Below are 18,504 nucleotides of genomic sequence, written 5' to 3'. Positions count from 1 at the left end.
TCATAGTCTTAAAATGATCAGACGGACAAACACGCCTATACAGCTCCATGGTGCCTTTTTTTTCACGTGTGAAAAAATTGCATGCTGGGAAGTAAATAAACAAACAAGAACTTAATTTGATGAGTGAACGATGCAACAATCAGACAAAGCGTTTTCGTTTTCATGTAACCAAACCAAATTTCCCACTAATGGACTGGTCTCTCTCTCTCACTTCCCAGGTTCCTCCCTCCTTGTCCCCCCTCCCCCAGCACCATCATGCCCATCCTCAAAAACCTCCCAGTTCGCCTGAAAGGTGGTGGTCCGACTCTAGAGAACGCTTGGATCTTGCGCAGGATGAGCCTCAACATCAGCCAGCACCATCACAACCCCTTTGACAACGATGACACTGACAGTATCCATGGCAACGGAGACCATGGCAACCACTGGTCTCCCAGCAGCTCGCTCCTGGACGGTGACGTGCCGAGGGACCGCAACCCGTTCGAAGATGAGGAGGACGAGAACGAGGCCAACGAAGGCAAAAAGGGTGGAGGAGGTTCGAGGAAGGGATCATTCAAGTTCAAGTCCCCACTGAAGAGCCTGGGAAAGCTCGGGAAGAACCTGAGGGTGTCAGGGAGGAGCAAAGGAAGTACAACCCCCTCCCCACAGGGCTCAATGCAGGGAACACCTTCACCATCAGAGAAGAAGAAGAGGGGAAGGAGGAGCTCTGAGGGAAGTCTGCTCAGGTAAAGAAAGACCAAAAAGTAATATGGGACATGGGGACGAGGGGGTGGAGGAGTTTGATCAGGTAAAGATAGCGGATTGTTGGGGTTAACTACAGCACTGTGTAACATAAAGAGGGTTCATAAGAAGTTTCAGGTAATTAGGGATCTAAAGTCCCCCTCCTATCAAAAATCAGATTTACTTATATTTGACTTTACAGTGTGGTCAGGAGAGTTTCTCTGAGCTCACTTAAACCTTGAAGATGTGCACGTGCCAGCTGATGGTAAAAGACATTTATTATTTATGTATTTATTTAATTATGGAACAAACTGGTGGTTTATAGTGAAATATGGGACATTTGGTGGAAAAGAGGGATTTTATCAGGGTAAGAAGCGTAAAGAAAAAATGAGCAAGTCATTCAGCAAGGGGTCAATAGTGTTGTTTGGTAAAGGGGGGAAAGCAGAGGTTGAGGTGTAAAGGTTTGTTCATGTCTGAGAGTTTATGGGATGTTTTCAAGGTAAAGGGACAGAAGAGGAATGAAAGATTGTTGGGGTAAAGGATCAGGGGGCTTTCAAATACAGTCTGTGTGATTTCTTTTGTCCTAACTGTCCCAGGTTTGCCGGGAAATATCGTGACACCATCGGTTCCAGAAAAGAATTCAACGGCGAACTAAACTGTTCAGAGAGCGAGTGCGACTCCACCAGCCGCCGCCTCTCCTTCATGAAGATAGTGGGTCTGGGGAAGCTGAAGAGGGAGTCCGTGCCCGACCACTCGTCTCAAGGCCCCGATGAGGAGTCGGTACAAGAGGAGGTGGTGGAGGAGGTCAAACCCAGAGAGCCGCTGTCAGGTAGGAAAACCACAGGGACAGAGTTGTTTCTGTCAGTCGACACATGGATCATTGTGTGAATGTCCTGCAAGGAAACTCCAAGTCAGCACATCTCTACTTACCTGCTGGGAAAACAAACACAGGTGGATGCTGGGGTGGAGGAGAGACCTCTGAAATGCTGCGTGACCAGCAGCAGACTCACAGGGTGTGCATAGAGATGTACAGCACAGCGCACCAAAAGTAAAGTGAGGCTGATTTCCAACAACAAAACCACAACCTGTTTAACTAGCTTCATCCAAAGTGACGTAAAGAGGAGCTCAGTGTCCTGTGATCACCACTGTGTTTAGAACGGCACCAGTTCTCCTGCAAATAGTTTAGGTCCTTTCAGATACTGGAGGTTGGAGAAGTTGTTCTGTGGATTTTGTCGGTCCCAGTGTTCGTTCGAGAATCAAACTCCACATACGGTAATTTACTGTAACTGAACCAAATGAGTACGTCTACATTTGGATCTGTTGGCCGCTAAGGACTCAGCTGTGGAAATGAGCAGACTCATGTTGACTGTCTGAAATTAGTAGACCTGACGAACCGAACTCCACTTTCGGTGTGACGGTGTTTGATTAACTTTGTTCTGTGCTAGAAAGCAAAGGAGTAATTACCCTTTACTGAGGTCTGATGTAGGATCTGAGTTTTGAGCTTGGATTGTGTTGTTGCACAGGCAGAGATGTGTTCAGTGTCTGCTCAGATTACAAAACGTGGTTTCTCCCTCTCGCTCTCTTTCGGATCCAGTTTGTTTTTACACCACCTGGTCTGATCTTAACACTGACGACACCGACACTGACAATGAGACAGACAGACAGGCCTGAGGTAAGAGCACGGGCTAGGGAAGGCTTTGCAGCCAACTGGGTTACACTGAGATGCTGTAATTCTCCAGGAGTTTCCACAAGGTCACTGGAATGTGTTTGGGAAGTGTGTAATAAAAGTATCGGGTCGGTCCTGGAAACTTTTTTAGGGCGTCTATTGTTTATCGCACCCTGTTTACTCTGCTGTTTTGTAATGGATGATTCAAAAGTGTGTGTGTGTGTGTGTGTCCTCAGATCCTCCACACCCTTGTTCACATGTTTAATGAGTTACGCTGCTTTATAACTTACACTGTAAAATGTCACGTCGTGAGGTATTTTAATGAAGAACGACTGAAAACAATCAACGAAGGAATAAAATGATCACAACAAGCGCCTGTGGTTACTTAACTGTAGACTCTGAGGGATCTGGGATCTACTAAAACCCTGTTGTTCCTGTAATTCACCTTCAGCTTTATAATGTCTGAGGTGCTCCCTCTCACTGAGGCCTCACCCAGGACCTGGGTCCTGAGTCCAGCTTCGATGAACTCAGACTGTTTGTGATACTGATCACTCTGAGCTGAATTCAGGCCTCCGTCTCAGAGAAAGTCGGGGGTGTTCAGGTGAGGGCTTGTTGGCAGATGCTTCCAATGCACCGTATCAGCAGATCAGGTTACTGCTGAGTGTGGAAATGGTACATAGCAGTGATGCAGGTACAAACAGCTCAGACTCTTATCAATAACACCAAAGACCAACGTGCAGACAGTTCTCCAGTTTACTGCTGACACGCAGTGAGCTGCTGTTTGTGTTCTGTCAGTTCTGTTTTTATTATTATTATTAAAATGAATACTTCGTTAACACCACATGTTCTCACAACGAGTCCAAGGGGACGTCTTCAAACGTGCTGTTTTGTCTGCCTCACAGTTTATTAGTGTCCAGATTACTGTGATCAAACCAGAGACAAATCAAATACGGACAAATTCTGCTTTTGGTTCGGTGGATTAAACATTTCAACACCTACAAGCTTCACAAAGGAAACAAACTGTACCGTACAGAGTATTTCCTGCTTGTTGTTTGATGTCCTTCCTGTGGTGCATTCAGGTGTATCAGGGCATCTGACGTCTTTTTGACTCTGGCAGTCAGCCACAGTCCTGCTGCTGATAGTTGTCTTAGCATGCAGAGCTGTGTGAGAAGGTGATGTTCTCTGAACCATCACTCAATAAACACGATGAGAGGAGTTAACATCTTTAGTTCAGTCAGTAGAACGCAGATGAAAACCCTCAGAGGAGTGAAGGAGTCATGTGCTGAATTGTTATCATTTCACAACCACACACATCTACAAACCTGCTGTTGATGTTGAGAATGAACCGAGAGCACAGCACAGTCATTAGTGTTCACTGGTGTTCTTGTTTCCACATCCAGTCACAGTGAAGTGAACAGTGAAAGATGAGCTTTGTGTTGTTCTGTCTTTACACACAGCATTAGTGTGATGTGTCCGACTCTCGAGTTTTTAATCGTTCTCTCCTCAACAAAGTCGGAAATGTTGTAAATGTCTCAATAAACAAAAACCAAATAACTGTCAGAAATGATGAAGCTGGGTCAACGATCCCATGATGGCTGTGAGAAGAACAGCTGGGACGTTTCCTGCTTCTGAAATCGAGTATTTGTCCGAGCCTCTGTCTGACCTCTGTGTCTGATAGTGAATGTTTGTTGGTACCAACACAGACGATGCTTCTACATGAAACACAGATTATGGTCTGTGATCTGGACCGAAGGAACAACTGTTCTGAAGCTGTTCTGAGCGATGAGCTCCAGGTGATAATCACAAGGTTTCCTACCGGGTTCAGTGGGATGTGGGTGTCAGGAGGAAGAACGGCCTCAGTCTGATACTAGAACTGGTACTGGTACCGGTACTGATACTGGTACTGCAGTTTCTCTCAGACTGGACCCACAGCATCAATGGTTTTAATTGCTTAAAGCTGCACAAGCTGAAATGAACCTGTGCTGTATTCAGGCCTGTAGAACCTCGTTAGAACCGTTCCTCAGCCGAGTTTATTGCCGCTCGTCAGCCGTGTGTTGATTGACTGGTATCGCATACTGGAGCAGACGAGGTCCAGTTCAGATACATGTACAGATTGATGGAAGCACAGACAGATGAAAAACGGATCCATGGGTTAAAACGTGTCTCTGAGCCGCCGGAGTTCTGTCGTTGATGCAGACGAGACTCGAGCGTGAACTCCGTCTCCTCTGTAGAGTCAGGTGACGCCTTTGTTCTTGGACTCACTTCGACCTTGATTTTCTTGGAGGTGGAGAGAAGGATGAAGGAATGGAAGGCACACACACACACACACACACACACACACACACACACACACACACACGCACACAGACACACACACACACACACACACGCACACAGACACACACACACACACCAGTGTGGAATTTACCCTTCACAGTCTCCTGTTTCTGTGTGTGTGTGTGTGTGTGTGTGTGTGTGTGTGTGTGTGTGTGTGTGTGTGTGTGTGTTTCATTAATCCACGGTCATATTACCACAGAGTCCTGTCAGCTCAGACCAGCTGCAGCTCTGCAGGTTTGTCTGCGAGTTGCAGCTGGTTCCAGGTGAAATATGAAACAGGAAGTTCCCTTTAAAAACCTTAAACTCACAAACACACCACACTCAGGTTGTATAAAAGGTTCATGGCACCAGCAGGACTGTCGTCCTTCATGTGTTAAAGTCTTACCGTACATTTCCACTGCACTCACAACAACAGCTATATGATTCTGTAGGGTTTTCTGTTCACACGAGGATGCTGTAAATTTACACGAAGGTCAAGTTGAACGGATGTTGACGTGTTGGAATAGTTTGTACGGTGGGTCGCCTCCGACTCTCTACATCTCAGTGATGTCTTGAACGTCAATATCGTGAGCTGCTTTCCTGTCGGTGTTCTGTGGACACGCGCGTCCCCGGCTTCACTCCGTCACTGTCGTTTGATGAGCACAGCTTGTTAATCCTCCCTCAACACTAACATCAGCAAAAATGTGCACAGACAGTGGATGTAATCTGGATTCAGGAAAAGACTGTGGGCTGGGTTTATAAAGAAAAACCAACATCTGCATTAAATTCACTCTGGACTCGAACTCAGGTGTGAGGTTCATTTTACGACCTCAGTCCACCACAACCATCTCCTTGTGACCAACTGCTTCATGCTTCACATGTAATTTCAGAGCCAGAACATTTTTGGAGCCAGGTCTAGAGCTCATATTGGAGTAAGACTCTGACAGGCTCTGCTTCTACAGCACAGTTGCACAACGTCTGCCACACGGGGCTCGTAAGAGTCTGATATTGAGGCCTGTCAGGACCAGTCGGTGCCCAGCTCGTCTTTCTGAACCAACCAGGAAACTGTCACTGACCAACTGTCTGCTGCTGGATGACTTCCTGTCAGAAACGCCTCCACAGTCGGCTGATAGTCCCTTATCAGACACTTCGCAGTGAGTGTGAGCACACAAACAGGAGAGAGGACTTGTCCAAACACGAATTCATGGAAGATTGACGTATGTGTGTGACTGTGATGGATTTTCTTTTTCTATCTGGGTCGATGCTGCATTAAAAGTTTGAACATGTTGTGCAAAAAAAGAGGAAAATAAAAAGCATGTTCTGATACAGCTTTTTGACAATACTCAGTCGAACAGGAGTCATGTGACATTTCGGAATACTTTTCCTCATTCCTCATGACAGCAGCTATGTGTTCAGGTTTACAGAGTTTTTGGAAACGCAGCCTGCGTCATGTTCTCTGTAAGAGAAGTTTTCTCCTCGACTGGTGCAACTGTAAGATGCTGACAAAGACAAATCAGGACGAGCTGCAGCTCTGCCTTCGTGTGGTTTGGATTTCTGCTTCAATATTTGCAAAGACAGTCGTTGATCATAGAAAGAAGCTCAGAGACAGACTGGCGACCTGTCCAGGGTGACGTTCCTCCCCAACAAACCCTTGACAGGATGCACGGTTCAGATGAAGGATGGATGGAAAGTGTGTCTGTGCAGATGAAGAATGTAACATGAGGACATAAAGAGAAGCTGCAGCAAGAAAGGAAAATAGAAATGTTGGATGAAACATGTGGCTGCAGGAGAAAAAGCTGCAGCTCAGAGAACGTTAAATCAAATCAGCTGGATGTTGATAAAGTTTTGTGAACTACAGCTGATTCTGGTCGTTACTCAGCTTCAGCATGAACCCAATTAGACAAACATACAGTTTACTTCCAGGTTCAAAGCTGGAGACTTTGCTCCAACCAAATGTATGTTTGGAGACGGGAAGTTTGACTTTACATAAGCAAACATTCACTGTAGTGACTTTAAATCAGGAAATGAATGTTCCTGGACATGGACATTCTCTGTAATACTTATAATACTCGTTAATAATACCTTAATAATCAGTGTTTCAGCCCCACACCGTCTGTTTCCAGGTGGACTGGATTCAGTCTCCACTGGTGATGTTGGTGTTTGACAAATTGAAATAAAATAACTCCTGTAAAACCCACAAGATTAAATCAGTCTGAACCAGAGGAACTGAGTCTCTAGTGACGGTGTGTGAAGGACGAGCAGCTCTGCACCGACTGAACCCACAGACGACAGGAGAAAAATGTGGATAGAGCTCAGATTACATCTGCAAACAATGCTGCTACTGTTCACACACACACGCTGCCTACGTATATTAAAGGTACTTAAAGAGCAGGCGTCTTAGTTAAGCACTGAACTGCACACGTATAAAAGCCTTTCTTCCTCAGGTAAAATCATCTTGTGACTCAGCAGCTTCAGCTGCTTTAGTTTCACCCTGTGAGTGTCAGAGTTCACTGAGTTTGGCAACAACCACCAGGCAGCAAATAGAAGAGTGAAACATGACGCTGAAATGTCACCTCATGACGGGGATAGATTCATCAGGTGGACACAAACACCTCTTTAAATGATTCAATGAGAGTTCCCAAATGCCACAAAAAGGGATTTTGGTCTATTCAGGAACTGAAAATAGCATGGGGCGATTGGGAACTAGCAACAATACTGTGGTGCGTTCAGGAGCTCAAGTGAGCGTGGGGCGTTCAGGTAACAGAGCGAGAGTTTTACTCACACAGGCTTATTGTTGATCGGACTCCACCATGAGTCCCATGTTACAGCTGTGGCGTGTTCAAGGAACTAAAAGGAGCATAGGAGATGACTGCTGCTCACTGACCTTCACAGATTTAACAGTTCATTGACATGGACAAGGTGACGGAAGGGGTGGTGATGGTGGTATGAGGAAGAGGGTGGAGGTGGATGGGGCGTCATCCACCCAGCTGGAAGACATTTCCTCTGAAGACTGAAGCTGAACAATAAGAGCTGTGTTTCTGTGAGGGGTGGCACGCCGACATGATGTGGAGGTGGTGTTGTAGTTCTGTCGTTCTGATATTTAACCGTACAGTGGTCCACCCTCGGCGCACTGGTATGTGTGTGTGTGTGTGTGTGTGTGTGTGTGTGTGTGTGTGTGTGTGTGTGTGTCTGCATCTGCTGATTAAAGTGCAGCAGCCAGGACACATGAGCACAGGTCTTGTTAGACCTAAAGTTCACAGTTAAATTCAGGTTGGTGCCAGCTGGACTGTGGGTGGAGGGTTCCTCCAGCGCTTGTAGCTCATGTTGGCTCTTAACCACAGAGGGTCAGAATAGCAGGATCAGGAGTTGAAGGCCCCGTGGTCGACCTCTGTAGTGGTTTTAACTTCTGCTTCCATTGTTTCCATGTTTCAGATAATAGAGATAATTCACAGAACAAAGAGTTTTGCACAGTAACGTGGGCACATGGACTCTAGTTCTGAATGAGAGGAAGCGGTTGTGTCTGAGCTGAATGGTTCTTAGAAACCAGACTGGTTTAAAATAGAACCGATTCCCTGCAGAGTGAAAGTATGGACAAGGACAAATGTGCAGTTGATGTGGTGACGGAGAATTCCCAGTTTACAGGAAGTTGCAGCAGCTTCAACAACAACTCACCTAAACATGAACCGGCTTCAATGCTCTGACCTCTGACCTCCCCACTGCCGCAGGAACCGAACTTTATTCTGCTGTCGACCCCAAACAAGAGATCAAAACTGAAAATGTTCCGCTCACACTGTCCTGTTTATAGAGATGATCTTCCTCTGTGTACGTGTGTCTCCTCCTTCCTCTGACAGCATCTGGACGAGTCACATCCTCGCTGTGTCTCACCAGCATATGCTGTCAGATTGGAAGCTTTTATTTTGAAAGAGCTGCCCTGGAGAAGCTGCGTCCTGATGCAGCACTTGATGCAGGAACACACATCATTTCCTTTCCGGCTCGATTCCTTGCAGAATAACGATGTGGTGAATAACTGAGTCACGTTTCCTCTGATTTTTCTGGTTGGACTTCATCACTGACATGTTGTTGTTGTTGTTGTTGTTGTTGCTGTGAATGTTGTTGTTGTTGTTGCTGTTGTTGCTGTGAATGTTGTTGTTGTTGCTGTGAATGTTGTTGCTGTTGCTGTTGTTGTTGTTGTTGTTGTTGTTGTTGTTGTTGCTGTTGTTGTTGCTGTTGCTGTTGCTGTTGCTGTTGCTGTTGTTTAAATTCACTTTCTGAGCATCTTCAGATATTTTTTCACTGACGTTTCCTCTGCTGCAGAACCTGTCTGACAATAATCCACTGAGAGCTGTCTGTATGTGCAAACAGTTGAGCTACAGATCAACCTGCAGCTGCAAGTTGAGCAGTGCATTAAAAAGCTGTTCCAGGCCAACATGTTTATCTTCCCTCATTTCCATCAACTTCAGTCACATTTCACTTTGAGTGTGTTGACAGGAAATCAGCTGATAATTAAAACTAACTCTGATCAGGGTGGAGGTGAAAAATGACACGATGAGTGAAATCAGAGCAGACCTGGAGACACCGATGACATCACAGTCTCCGCTCTGCTGCTGTGACATCATCTGCTGACATCACATCCTGACAGTCAGTGGGATCCTCCCTGAATGATGTCACGCTGGCAGACGTCAGACCCACCCTACTCTGTGAGCTCAGTGAGAGCCTGATGGGGGCTCACTGCTCCACCTCTTCAGAACATAGTGTCACTGTCTGACTCCTCACATGTTGTTTACCTGCCTCTCATTTGACTCCCACAGCCGCCTCACTGTAGCCGTCCACTGTCCAGTTTCCCTGCGTCACCTGGTTTTCTTTAGTGTCTTCATCATCTAGGTTTTGTCTCTGATTAGTGCTGGTTGGGAGCCCGGTGGTGTCATTAGGTCGTTAACACCTGTGGGTTTTCGCTCCATCCAGTCACCACATGTGTTGTTAAGGTTCCAGCTTCACTTCCTGTTTGATCTTCGCTCAGCTGAACCTTTGCTCTGTTGTTTGTTGATCACCGAGGAGAAAAATGATCAGTGATTCTGTGGGAAGAAGCTCCGTCTCTGAGGGCTGCGTTGATGTTGAAATCAAACAAATCCACGAACGCGGCCACATGGCGAGTGTGTGTGTGTGTGTGTGTGTGTGTGTGTGTGTGTGTGTGTGTGTGTGTGTGTGTGTGTGTGTGAGTGAGTGTGTGTGATCAGCAGCTGTTGGTGTTAATCCATCTGAATAGAGATATTTTAATGCTCCCACATTTCCCTGCTGTTGTCAGTGCAGCAGTTTAATTTAAGTATCAACATCTAAACATACTTCAAGTACTGCAAGTAAAAGTACTCACTACTGTGTTTTGTTGACATTTTTGGAAAGTGTCTGTAAAACACTGATAAAGTCTGAGCTGGTCTCTGGTGTCCCTCATGTTCTCCAGTCCTGGAGATCCTGCAGCTGGTGAAGAAGCGGGACCTGTTCCTGGCTGACTCCCACATCCTGGAGCTAGAGCAGGAGTGTAACGAATCCGCTGCCGCCGACCGGGGCGCCGCCACGCAGCCGGAGGATGCCACAAGCCCAAACGTCAAAGACAGCGGACGGAGGAAGGCGAAGGATGTGGAGCTACTGTACGAGGAACTGCAGAAGGAGCTGTGGGCCGTGGTCAGGGAATCTCTGCGGTCCCCGACTGCAGGGCCCAACCTGGGCCTGGTGGTTCAGGTGAGGACTGCTGCTGCCTCAATAACAGTCGTGGTGACACGTGTAAGCACCAACCTCACCTATCTGTGCGTGTGCAGGTGCTGCAGCAGGAGGAGCAGGCTGACAAAGACTGGTCCCTCAGTGAAGGAGCGGCCCCCGGGGGCCCGAGGCCTCGGCACCTGAAGCTGAAGTGGAGGGAGGCGGTGGAGGAAACAGCTGACAGCTCTCTGCCCCAGAGAGCGGAGTTCACAGCCGGAGAGCTGGACAAGTACCTGGACCGGCTCCGAGCTCGGGTGGTGGAGGACCTGGGGGCCGCAAACAGGAACGTGGTCTCCATTTACCCCGAGGACTACCAGCCCTTCCAGGTGAGACGGTACAGACCTGTCCTCAGTCACAGGTGATGGTGCTGCAGAGAAACACTGAACTAACCAGTTTTCATCCTGCTGCATTTGAACTGTATCTGTAACTTTAGCGATCCTGTGATTATGTTTCACCTTTGACCTTTCAGGTGTACATACAGAGTTACCACCAGGCAGTTGCTAGGCGATTGCAGGCCATCACTGACAACCAGCTGGAGATCACTGACATCTACTCTCTGCTGGACTGGCTGCACAACATATACAACAGGTACAGGTTCATACAGCAGTGATGTTGTCGTTTGATCAGCACGTTAAATTCTGTTCTTTCTCATTTCCTCTCTTTTCTTATTCACCATCAGAAGAGACTCTGGGATAAAACTGAACTAATCCTGAACCAGAACTTGTTCTTTTGTACCTGGAGCTGTTTTATTTCCTCATATTTGGTTTCCTGCTCCCTGACAATGTTTCTGTGTTGACAAGTTTCGTCCTGTGTGTGTTTCAGAGATGTTCTGGGGACGGTGTGCATCACGACTCCGTTCAACCGCTCTCAGCTCAGTCCTCTGCTGCCTGCAGAGACCGTGGACCGACTGGAGCTGGACTGTCTCAACTCTGTCAGGGTGAGACACACACGTTTCTTTGTTCTTATTCAGGAAAAGCTTCCCACATGCTGCCTTCACTTGGCTTCATTATAAATATACAATTATATTTGAATCAGCAGCTTTGTTGTGTTTGTGGATAAGAGTTCGAGTTTAATTATTTTTTAAAGCAGCTGAATCTGCAAAGCCCTCCAGAAACATTCTTTCAGCCTGGTTTTTGTCTAAGTAACTGTTTTCCGAGTACAATTCCTCTGAACTACTGTCACAGATGTTGTTCTCTCCTCCCACTGCAGGCGAAAGTGACCACAGAGCTGAGTCAGGTCCTGGATGAGGAGGAGAAGAGATGGATGGAGACGCTGCACATCGAGGAATATCAGATCACTCTGGCCAAGACTGTCATACAGGTACATGCCTCACCTCTGTTGCCATGGTTACTGTAGGTAGAGGTCAGTGTTTCCTGGTGACTGAATCAGATGGTGACGTTTGTCCAGCCAACGTTAACGTTCCCTAATTCTACATCCTGAACCCTCAAAGTCTCCTGCAGTGAGACTGTGGGGGACATGTTCTGTGTAGAGAAAGAGAGAGAGCGGTTCTTAGTGATCACTTCTATCCTGATTAAACGTTTCCATCCAAAGACGTGATTTGGTCGTTACTGTGTCGTCTGAGCTCTGTGATGTTCAAACATGAAATATTAACAGTCTCCATCCACACACAACCTTCGTTTGAACATTAAACCAACATGAGCCTAACATCTAATGATCTATATTGAGAGTGTAAACAGATTAGTTTCTGCTTGTGCCATTTGTTCATGTCCATGTTGTAGTTATTATCTAAAGTAAATGTCCTGACTGCATGTTGCTGCTGTTGTGTCAGAGGCTGCAGGTGGACCTGGAGCGTTCTGCCTCCATCAACAGGAGTTTGGGCTCCAGAGTGGCTCAGTGCAGCCTCAACGGCCTCGCCGACTTCCTCTACAGGTACACGCTCATGACAAAAACACATTTAACCCACAGTGTCACAGTAGTAGTAGGAGTCCCAGCACAGCCCCAGCCTTCCCAAAATCAGTTTAATATAATAACTGAAAAACAATAACAATGAACTATGCCGCTCCTCTGTCGTCCACCTACATATGAATTGTGGAAATTCATGCCTGGCTGCTGGAGGCGCCGTACTCCATCAAAATGCCTAAAGTTGTGCAACCTGAGAAAGATTAAAAATATTAAAATACAGCTTTATGCTCAGGACTGGATTATGACTGTTAGAAGAGTCAGAGGGGCGGTAGCTGGAGCTGGGCCTGCACGTTCTAATGTTCACATGAAACGATGTAAACGGTGATGAGAGGCGGCTCCATCTAAAGTTCTGATGCTGTATTGATTTAGTTTCCAGCGTAAAGTGGAGATGTTCCATGAAGGGATGCAGAGTGGCATGTTTGGAGACAACGAGGACGGATACATGTCCAAAACCATCGCTCTGGTCAACTGCTGCCCCCCATTCAGGTACAGACACACACAGAGTCCTGCTGCTGCTGCGTCCACTGATCAATCCGTGTGTTAAATAAAAGTACCAGTACCACAGTGCACTGTCCATTATACTATTGAAAGTCCACATTCTGCAGGTTATTACAGTAAACAGCAGTTTACTGGCTTATAAATATTGAATGTTATATTTATTTATTCGATTTTCTGACACACCTGATGGTTGAACATCATCTACACTCACTGTTATTTCTGCAGATGAAGCAGTTAATGTATGAATGTGTGTGTCATTGTGTGTGCAGAGGTTTCGTGCAGCGATGTGCTCAGTGTGATCCGTCCGTCAGTGAGGAGTCTCTCCGCCGAGCCAACAAAGCTCTGGATCACATTGTGCAGCAGGGAGTCAGGGTGCTGTCCGAGCGCCTCTACCTGCACATCAGGGTACTAACACACACAGAAGCAGCTTCACCCTTCCCCGAACCTCAACCTGATTCAGACCTGAACCCTAAACATGACCCAGTTACATACACTCCAACACATCTTTGAAAGAGAAATGTCCCCACAATGTATGTTTAGCAATCTGAAACCCTCAAAACAGGCAAAAATCACGTTGCACATTAATTAAGTACAGCATTAGATTTGATGTTAATTACTTAATTCATTTGCCTTCATTTACTTATCCGGTTTGAAGAACACCAAGTGGGTTTAGTTGAATGTAGATTGAGTGTAATTAAATTTATTTTATAACTTTAGTGAAGCTGGTTCATGGAAAAAGGTGGAAACACACATAAAAACACGCATATTAGGAGTTGAATCCTGTCTCAGTTCTGACTGATGTTTCGTAACTGTAAATACAATTGAGGTTGTAGTCTTTACGGTATGTAGCCTGAGAGGCAGAATCCAGGGCAAAACAATACAAAAAGTAAGTCCTATTTATCGTCGCGTGTGTGTTGCAGTCGTTCTTTGAGCGCCTGGTGAAGAGGAAGTGGCTCAGCAACACGGAGCCGTACGAGCAGATCGAAGCTGTTATTAAGGAAGACTTCAAGAAGTACCGCAGGATGGACAGTCCTCCATACCAGGTACACACTACCAGGAAAAACGGATGTGGGCAGCTGAACACTGTGTGTCGCTAGAACATCTGATTCCAAAGCAGCTGGTGCAGATCAGTCGTGTTGTTCCACATCAACCTGAGAGAAGCAGCTACAGTTCATATGTTGTGATTCTCATGTCTGTCTCTCGCGCTCAGCTGCTGGTGGCGGAGGTCCACCGGCGGGTGGTGATGGAGTACCTTCGCTCAGTAATGCGAGGCAGAATTATCTGCACCTCCATGAAGATGAGGAAGAGGATGGCTGGCCGGCTCCGAGACGAAGGCAAACAGATCAAAGTCCTCTTTAAAGACCTGGTCAGTGCTCAGAGTCACAGGTCATGAGTGGGGAAGCCACCTGAGCATAAAAAGTATCTCAGTTTCAACTTTACTTTAGTTTTATGTTTAAACAGACACAGATATAAACCATATTTCTGTGTGTTCGTCTGTCAGGAGTCTCCGTCGAGCTGGTTGGACAGCGCTCTGTCTCACATCTCAGAGATCATCCAGCTGGAGGACGTCCCATCCATCCAGATGGAGGTGGGAGTTTTGGTCAGAGAGTTTCCAGACGTCAGGTATGAACAAACAAATTTACCTTTTTCTCTTCTTATTCTTTAAGCCTGACTGTGTTCAGAGTTTGGTTTAACAGTCACGAGAGACAAATTAGTTTCCTTTATTTTTTACTGTCAATTTCAAAGAAAAGCTCCATTTTCCCTGGATAAACAACGTGTAAAGTTGGTGGATGGATACAGGTGTTGAACTGTATCCATCCACCCACAGTCTCACAGTATCTGTTGTCCACACCTGTTTCTAAATGATCATAATAATAATAATGATCATTCATTCAAACCCTGCAGCCATCTGAAAGCAGGAGGACAAATAAATGTAAATGTTAATAAATATATATCTGAGCGGCACCTCCTGTTTATTCCTCCCTCTCTCTGTTCTCTGTATTCAGGAAGAAGCACGTTTCTGCCATCTTGAACATCCGGGGGATGACACGGCAGGTGGAGCGTCAGGAGATCCTCAACATTGTCAAAGATATTGAGAGCAGCGACGGGGGCAGCAGCTCAGCTCGGTTGTCCCGGGATCGTGCCCTCTTTTCTGAGGTGCCCGTCACCTCCGAGGTCCACTGCCTAAATGTCGGCCTGAGCCGCATTGCCCTCACCGCCTCATCCTGCTTCACCTCGCTGCGACCACGCCCACGCAAAACCCGAGTGCCCATCCAGGAAAACACTGACGACGTTCTCTGAACAACAGTCAAAAGGTTTTAGTTTTTCGAAGGAGCCGACTGGAAGTGATACTGTAGTTCTTCTTAATAATTTAAAATCCATAAACAATCCAAAAACATAATCCAAAAACAAGGAGTATTATCAACTAGACGTTTTCCATCAGGCTGCTGCTCTAAAGGAACCAGACAAATGTTTCTCATCATGTTCAAGAAAAAAAAGAGGAATGGTGTGAAAGGTCCAGATCCCGGCGGAGACTTCGACACTAACATCAGATTATCTTTGATTTCAGGTTCATGAAGTGCAACATAAACTCTTTTACTTTGTCTTGGAAAAAATAATGTGAGCAGAAGTCCCTGGTGGACGAGGAGAGACTGGAGGAGGACTAACCGGGACTAAAAAATGAGCACCTCTGTCAGCTGCTGTGATGTTCAGCATGATGAGTGTGTAGACGATGGATGGTGGATAATTAGTGGCACATTTCGATCACAGAGGCACCGTGAGCATGACAAGCAAGGAAAAATATCAGAATCAGTTGTTGAATGACTTCTCTTTATTGAATTGAATTGATTTGAAACTAGAAAACTGTATTACAAATAAATACGCACTTTTAATCAGGAAAATTAATCTGTGGAAATCAATACGTATAAAGATAGAAAATCATTTAAATGTTCGATGTTCAACAGGTTTACCTAATAAATAATCTGGCTTAAAACTAGAATCTAACTTAGTGAGGTAATATGTCAGCAGTGTGATGAGATCCTCATATCAGGTTTTCTGACGAGGCCTTAACTGTACAAAGAATGTGATTAATAGTCACCTTCTGTATCATTCACATTTAGCAGACCCTTTTATCCAAAGCGACTTACAAATATAGGCAGGGTGAGCGTAAGGAGGTCTTGCCTAAGGACCTCAACTGGAAGTAGGCCACAGCTGGGATTTGAACCCCAGTTCCCCACATGGAAGGTGGTGATGTTACCACTACAGTAACCAGCTGCTACGTATCATGTTGCTTTCCACACATTCAGCAGGATTAACATACTAATGTATGTTCGCACTATCACGTAGCACACAGGATTGTTGTTTTTTCTTAATGGGATCTGGTCTGTAGCAACCAGCTGCATGATTTCTGGACCCTGGAGTTAGAAGGCACTTTATAGAGGATCATAAAAAATGAAACCAGTTCTCTGTGCTGAGGTGGACTCTGGACTTAAGTGTTGTATGGGACCAGACTGAATTAAACCCAGTACAGGTCATCAGCCTTAACTGCCTCTTTCACTGTCAGGTTCATAAACTGGAACCTGGAAGGAGAACCCGCAGCTGGATCCAATCCAAATTTCGGATTTATTTTAGGGCTTTCTGCCTCATTGTAATCCCAGGATTTGCAGACACAAAAACTGGAGACTTGGATTTTTTGTTGTTGCACATGATAAAAGAAACAAAAGTCATGTTTTAATCAATGGTACTTGGCAAAGATCTGATTTAAAGCAGTGATTATAGGTGAAGCGCGAGTGTGTGATGAGGTGTTCATACATGTGGGATTCTGAGAAAATTGAGTTTTATTCTTCTTTTTGGTGTAAAAGTATAAATAATACTGACATTTACTGCTGTTGTCGAGACATGAAAGGAGAGAGGGCTCACTCTGTTCACATTTGAGGGACAGAAATACAGCCTGAAGATTTTGTTTTTCCCATATTTGAACGGTTTCTTTTGCATTTCCACTTTTTTTCACATTTACTGGTTTTGTATATTTTAGCTAATAAAGCACAAATAACCATTTAATTCTGCTGATCATTTTCCAAACATACATCAGTTTTTATTCAGTCTTCCAGGCAGTCATTGGTTTCACTTCACTTTAAAATTAAAGCTGATCTTTCTTTTGTTCAGAGTTTTGTTTCTCATGCTGATTTCAGTTTACTGTTTCCAGCCGAGATTCAGATTAGAGACACTTGGCTGATCATGTCTGTCTCTTGTAAATGTGGATGTATGAATGTTTCCGTACAGAGGTCATCTGTAAACGACAATAAAACAGATCAGATCGCTGAACTTTTTTTCATTTCTGCCATCAATCTCTAACAATGTTATATCAATTTAAGTCAGTTTTCAGGCTGAACTTGGAGGTTTAATATGAGACATTCCAGCAGGTGTTTATCAAGAGAAAGTGACAGGCAGAAATGGAAATACAGTACACTACAGTACTATGGTAGAATACAGTGCAGTAATACTCATGACAACAGCAGCTTAAGTGTTGTAGGTTGCACTACTTCAGCAAAAAGTAAGCACAAGAGCAACGTTGAAAGATGAACTCAGAAGACAACTGACCTTGGAACAGATTTGACAACAGAGTACTTTTGTTAAAGTGTCAAAGAAGACTGACTGGAAGAAGGAAACTTCCTGCAAGGGCTTTAGAATATACTAAGACACTAAGGGTGTGGTGTCTGGCCATTAACTATTTAAGATGCAGAGAATATGACCTAAAAATTTGTAGGAATAAGGCAGCAGTAATGATTGTAAAAACAAGGTAGCAGCAAGAGATAAGATAAGACTTTGTGCAGCTTGGAGGAAGCACCTTGCTGCCAGAGAAGGACAGGAGTCATCATCATTCCTAATGAGAATGGTTCTCTTCATTTAGGGCAGTTGAGGCATGTTTGTATTCTCAATGTAGAAGGTACGATTTTCTTCGATGTAGTTGCACACTGCCTGGAATGGGAATAAGCTGACTAGAAAGAATGTTGAGCACTAACATTGCAAAGCAGTGGTAAGCCCCCTGCAATGGATTTTGGAGTTATAGATCTAGTTCTAGAAAGCTAGATTGGAGATGATGCTGTGCAGACAGCAGAGAAGAAAGGTGAGTTTTCTTAACAACAAATTATATACTGGAGTTTGAGGAAATATGAGCCAGCAGGAGGCAGTAATGCAACATAAAGGATTCCAGCAGCAGTTAATGCCCAAAGAAGAAGAAGTCAGCTGCAGCGAATGGCGTGAAAAAGAAGAATGGTGGGTGCCAGGGGCCAAGACAGGTAAGTGCTGAACCGCTACTGTGAACCTGTGTGTTGGTTGATATGTCTGTTTAGATGTAGTAGGACAGGAGGATCTGCTTGTTATCAAGATAGATTATGTTTGGTAGCTCAGGCAACATGTTGGCTAGCATAACAAGCAGGCTAGCATGGTGTTTGGCCAGAATGTTCTGCACTTATATAGCTCTTTTCTACCTAACTGGTGCTCAAAGCGCTTTACACTGCATCTCATCCACCCATTCACACACCAATGGCAGAGTCACGGGGCCATATCAGTTATTTTGGTAAATTGCACCTAAAGAAAAGTTCTGAGAAAAAGCGATGTTGTATTCATGGCAT

General features: G+C 45.2%; 1 protein-coding gene across 2 annotated transcripts in view; it reads left to right on the top strand.

Moving 5' to 3' along the window:
• The window catches only part of LOC113168841 (tumor necrosis factor alpha-induced protein 2-like), a 37,092-nt gene extending 19,898 nt beyond the window's left edge, over nt 1–17,194 (top strand). For both annotated transcript variants that reach the window (XM_026369883.1, XM_026369875.1), the window contains exons 2-15: nt 219–722; nt 1,314–1,546; nt 10,155–10,432; nt 10,510–10,776; nt 10,920–11,038; nt 11,273–11,387; nt 11,660–11,770; nt 12,240–12,340; nt 12,743–12,859; nt 13,141–13,276; nt 13,792–13,914; nt 14,082–14,237; nt 14,373–14,494; nt 14,878–17,194. In XM_026369883.1, the coding sequence (XP_026225668.1) occupies nt 256–722; nt 1,314–1,546; nt 10,155–10,432; nt 10,510–10,776; nt 10,920–11,038; nt 11,273–11,387; nt 11,660–11,770; nt 12,240–12,340; nt 12,743–12,859; nt 13,141–13,276; nt 13,792–13,914; nt 14,082–14,237; nt 14,373–14,494; nt 14,878–15,172 (2,640 nt within the window). In that variant the 5' untranslated portion in view covers nt 219–255 and the 3' untranslated portion in view covers nt 15,173–17,194. The remainder of the gene's footprint in view (nt 1–218; nt 723–1,313; nt 1,547–10,154; nt 10,433–10,509; nt 10,777–10,919; nt 11,039–11,272; nt 11,388–11,659; nt 11,771–12,239; nt 12,341–12,742; nt 12,860–13,140; nt 13,277–13,791; nt 13,915–14,081; nt 14,238–14,372; nt 14,495–14,877) is intronic.
• Nucleotides 17,195–18,504: the final 1,310 nt, after the last annotated feature.

Source organism: Anabas testudineus, chromosome 13 (genome assembly GCF_900324465.2).
Source record: "Anabas testudineus chromosome 13, fAnaTes1.2, whole genome shotgun sequence".
NCBI classification, from domain to species: Eukaryota; Metazoa; Chordata; class Actinopteri; order Anabantiformes; family Anabantidae; genus Anabas; species Anabas testudineus.
Note: the sequence above shows the minus strand (reverse complement) of the source record. Positions and strands in the feature narration are given on the sequence as shown.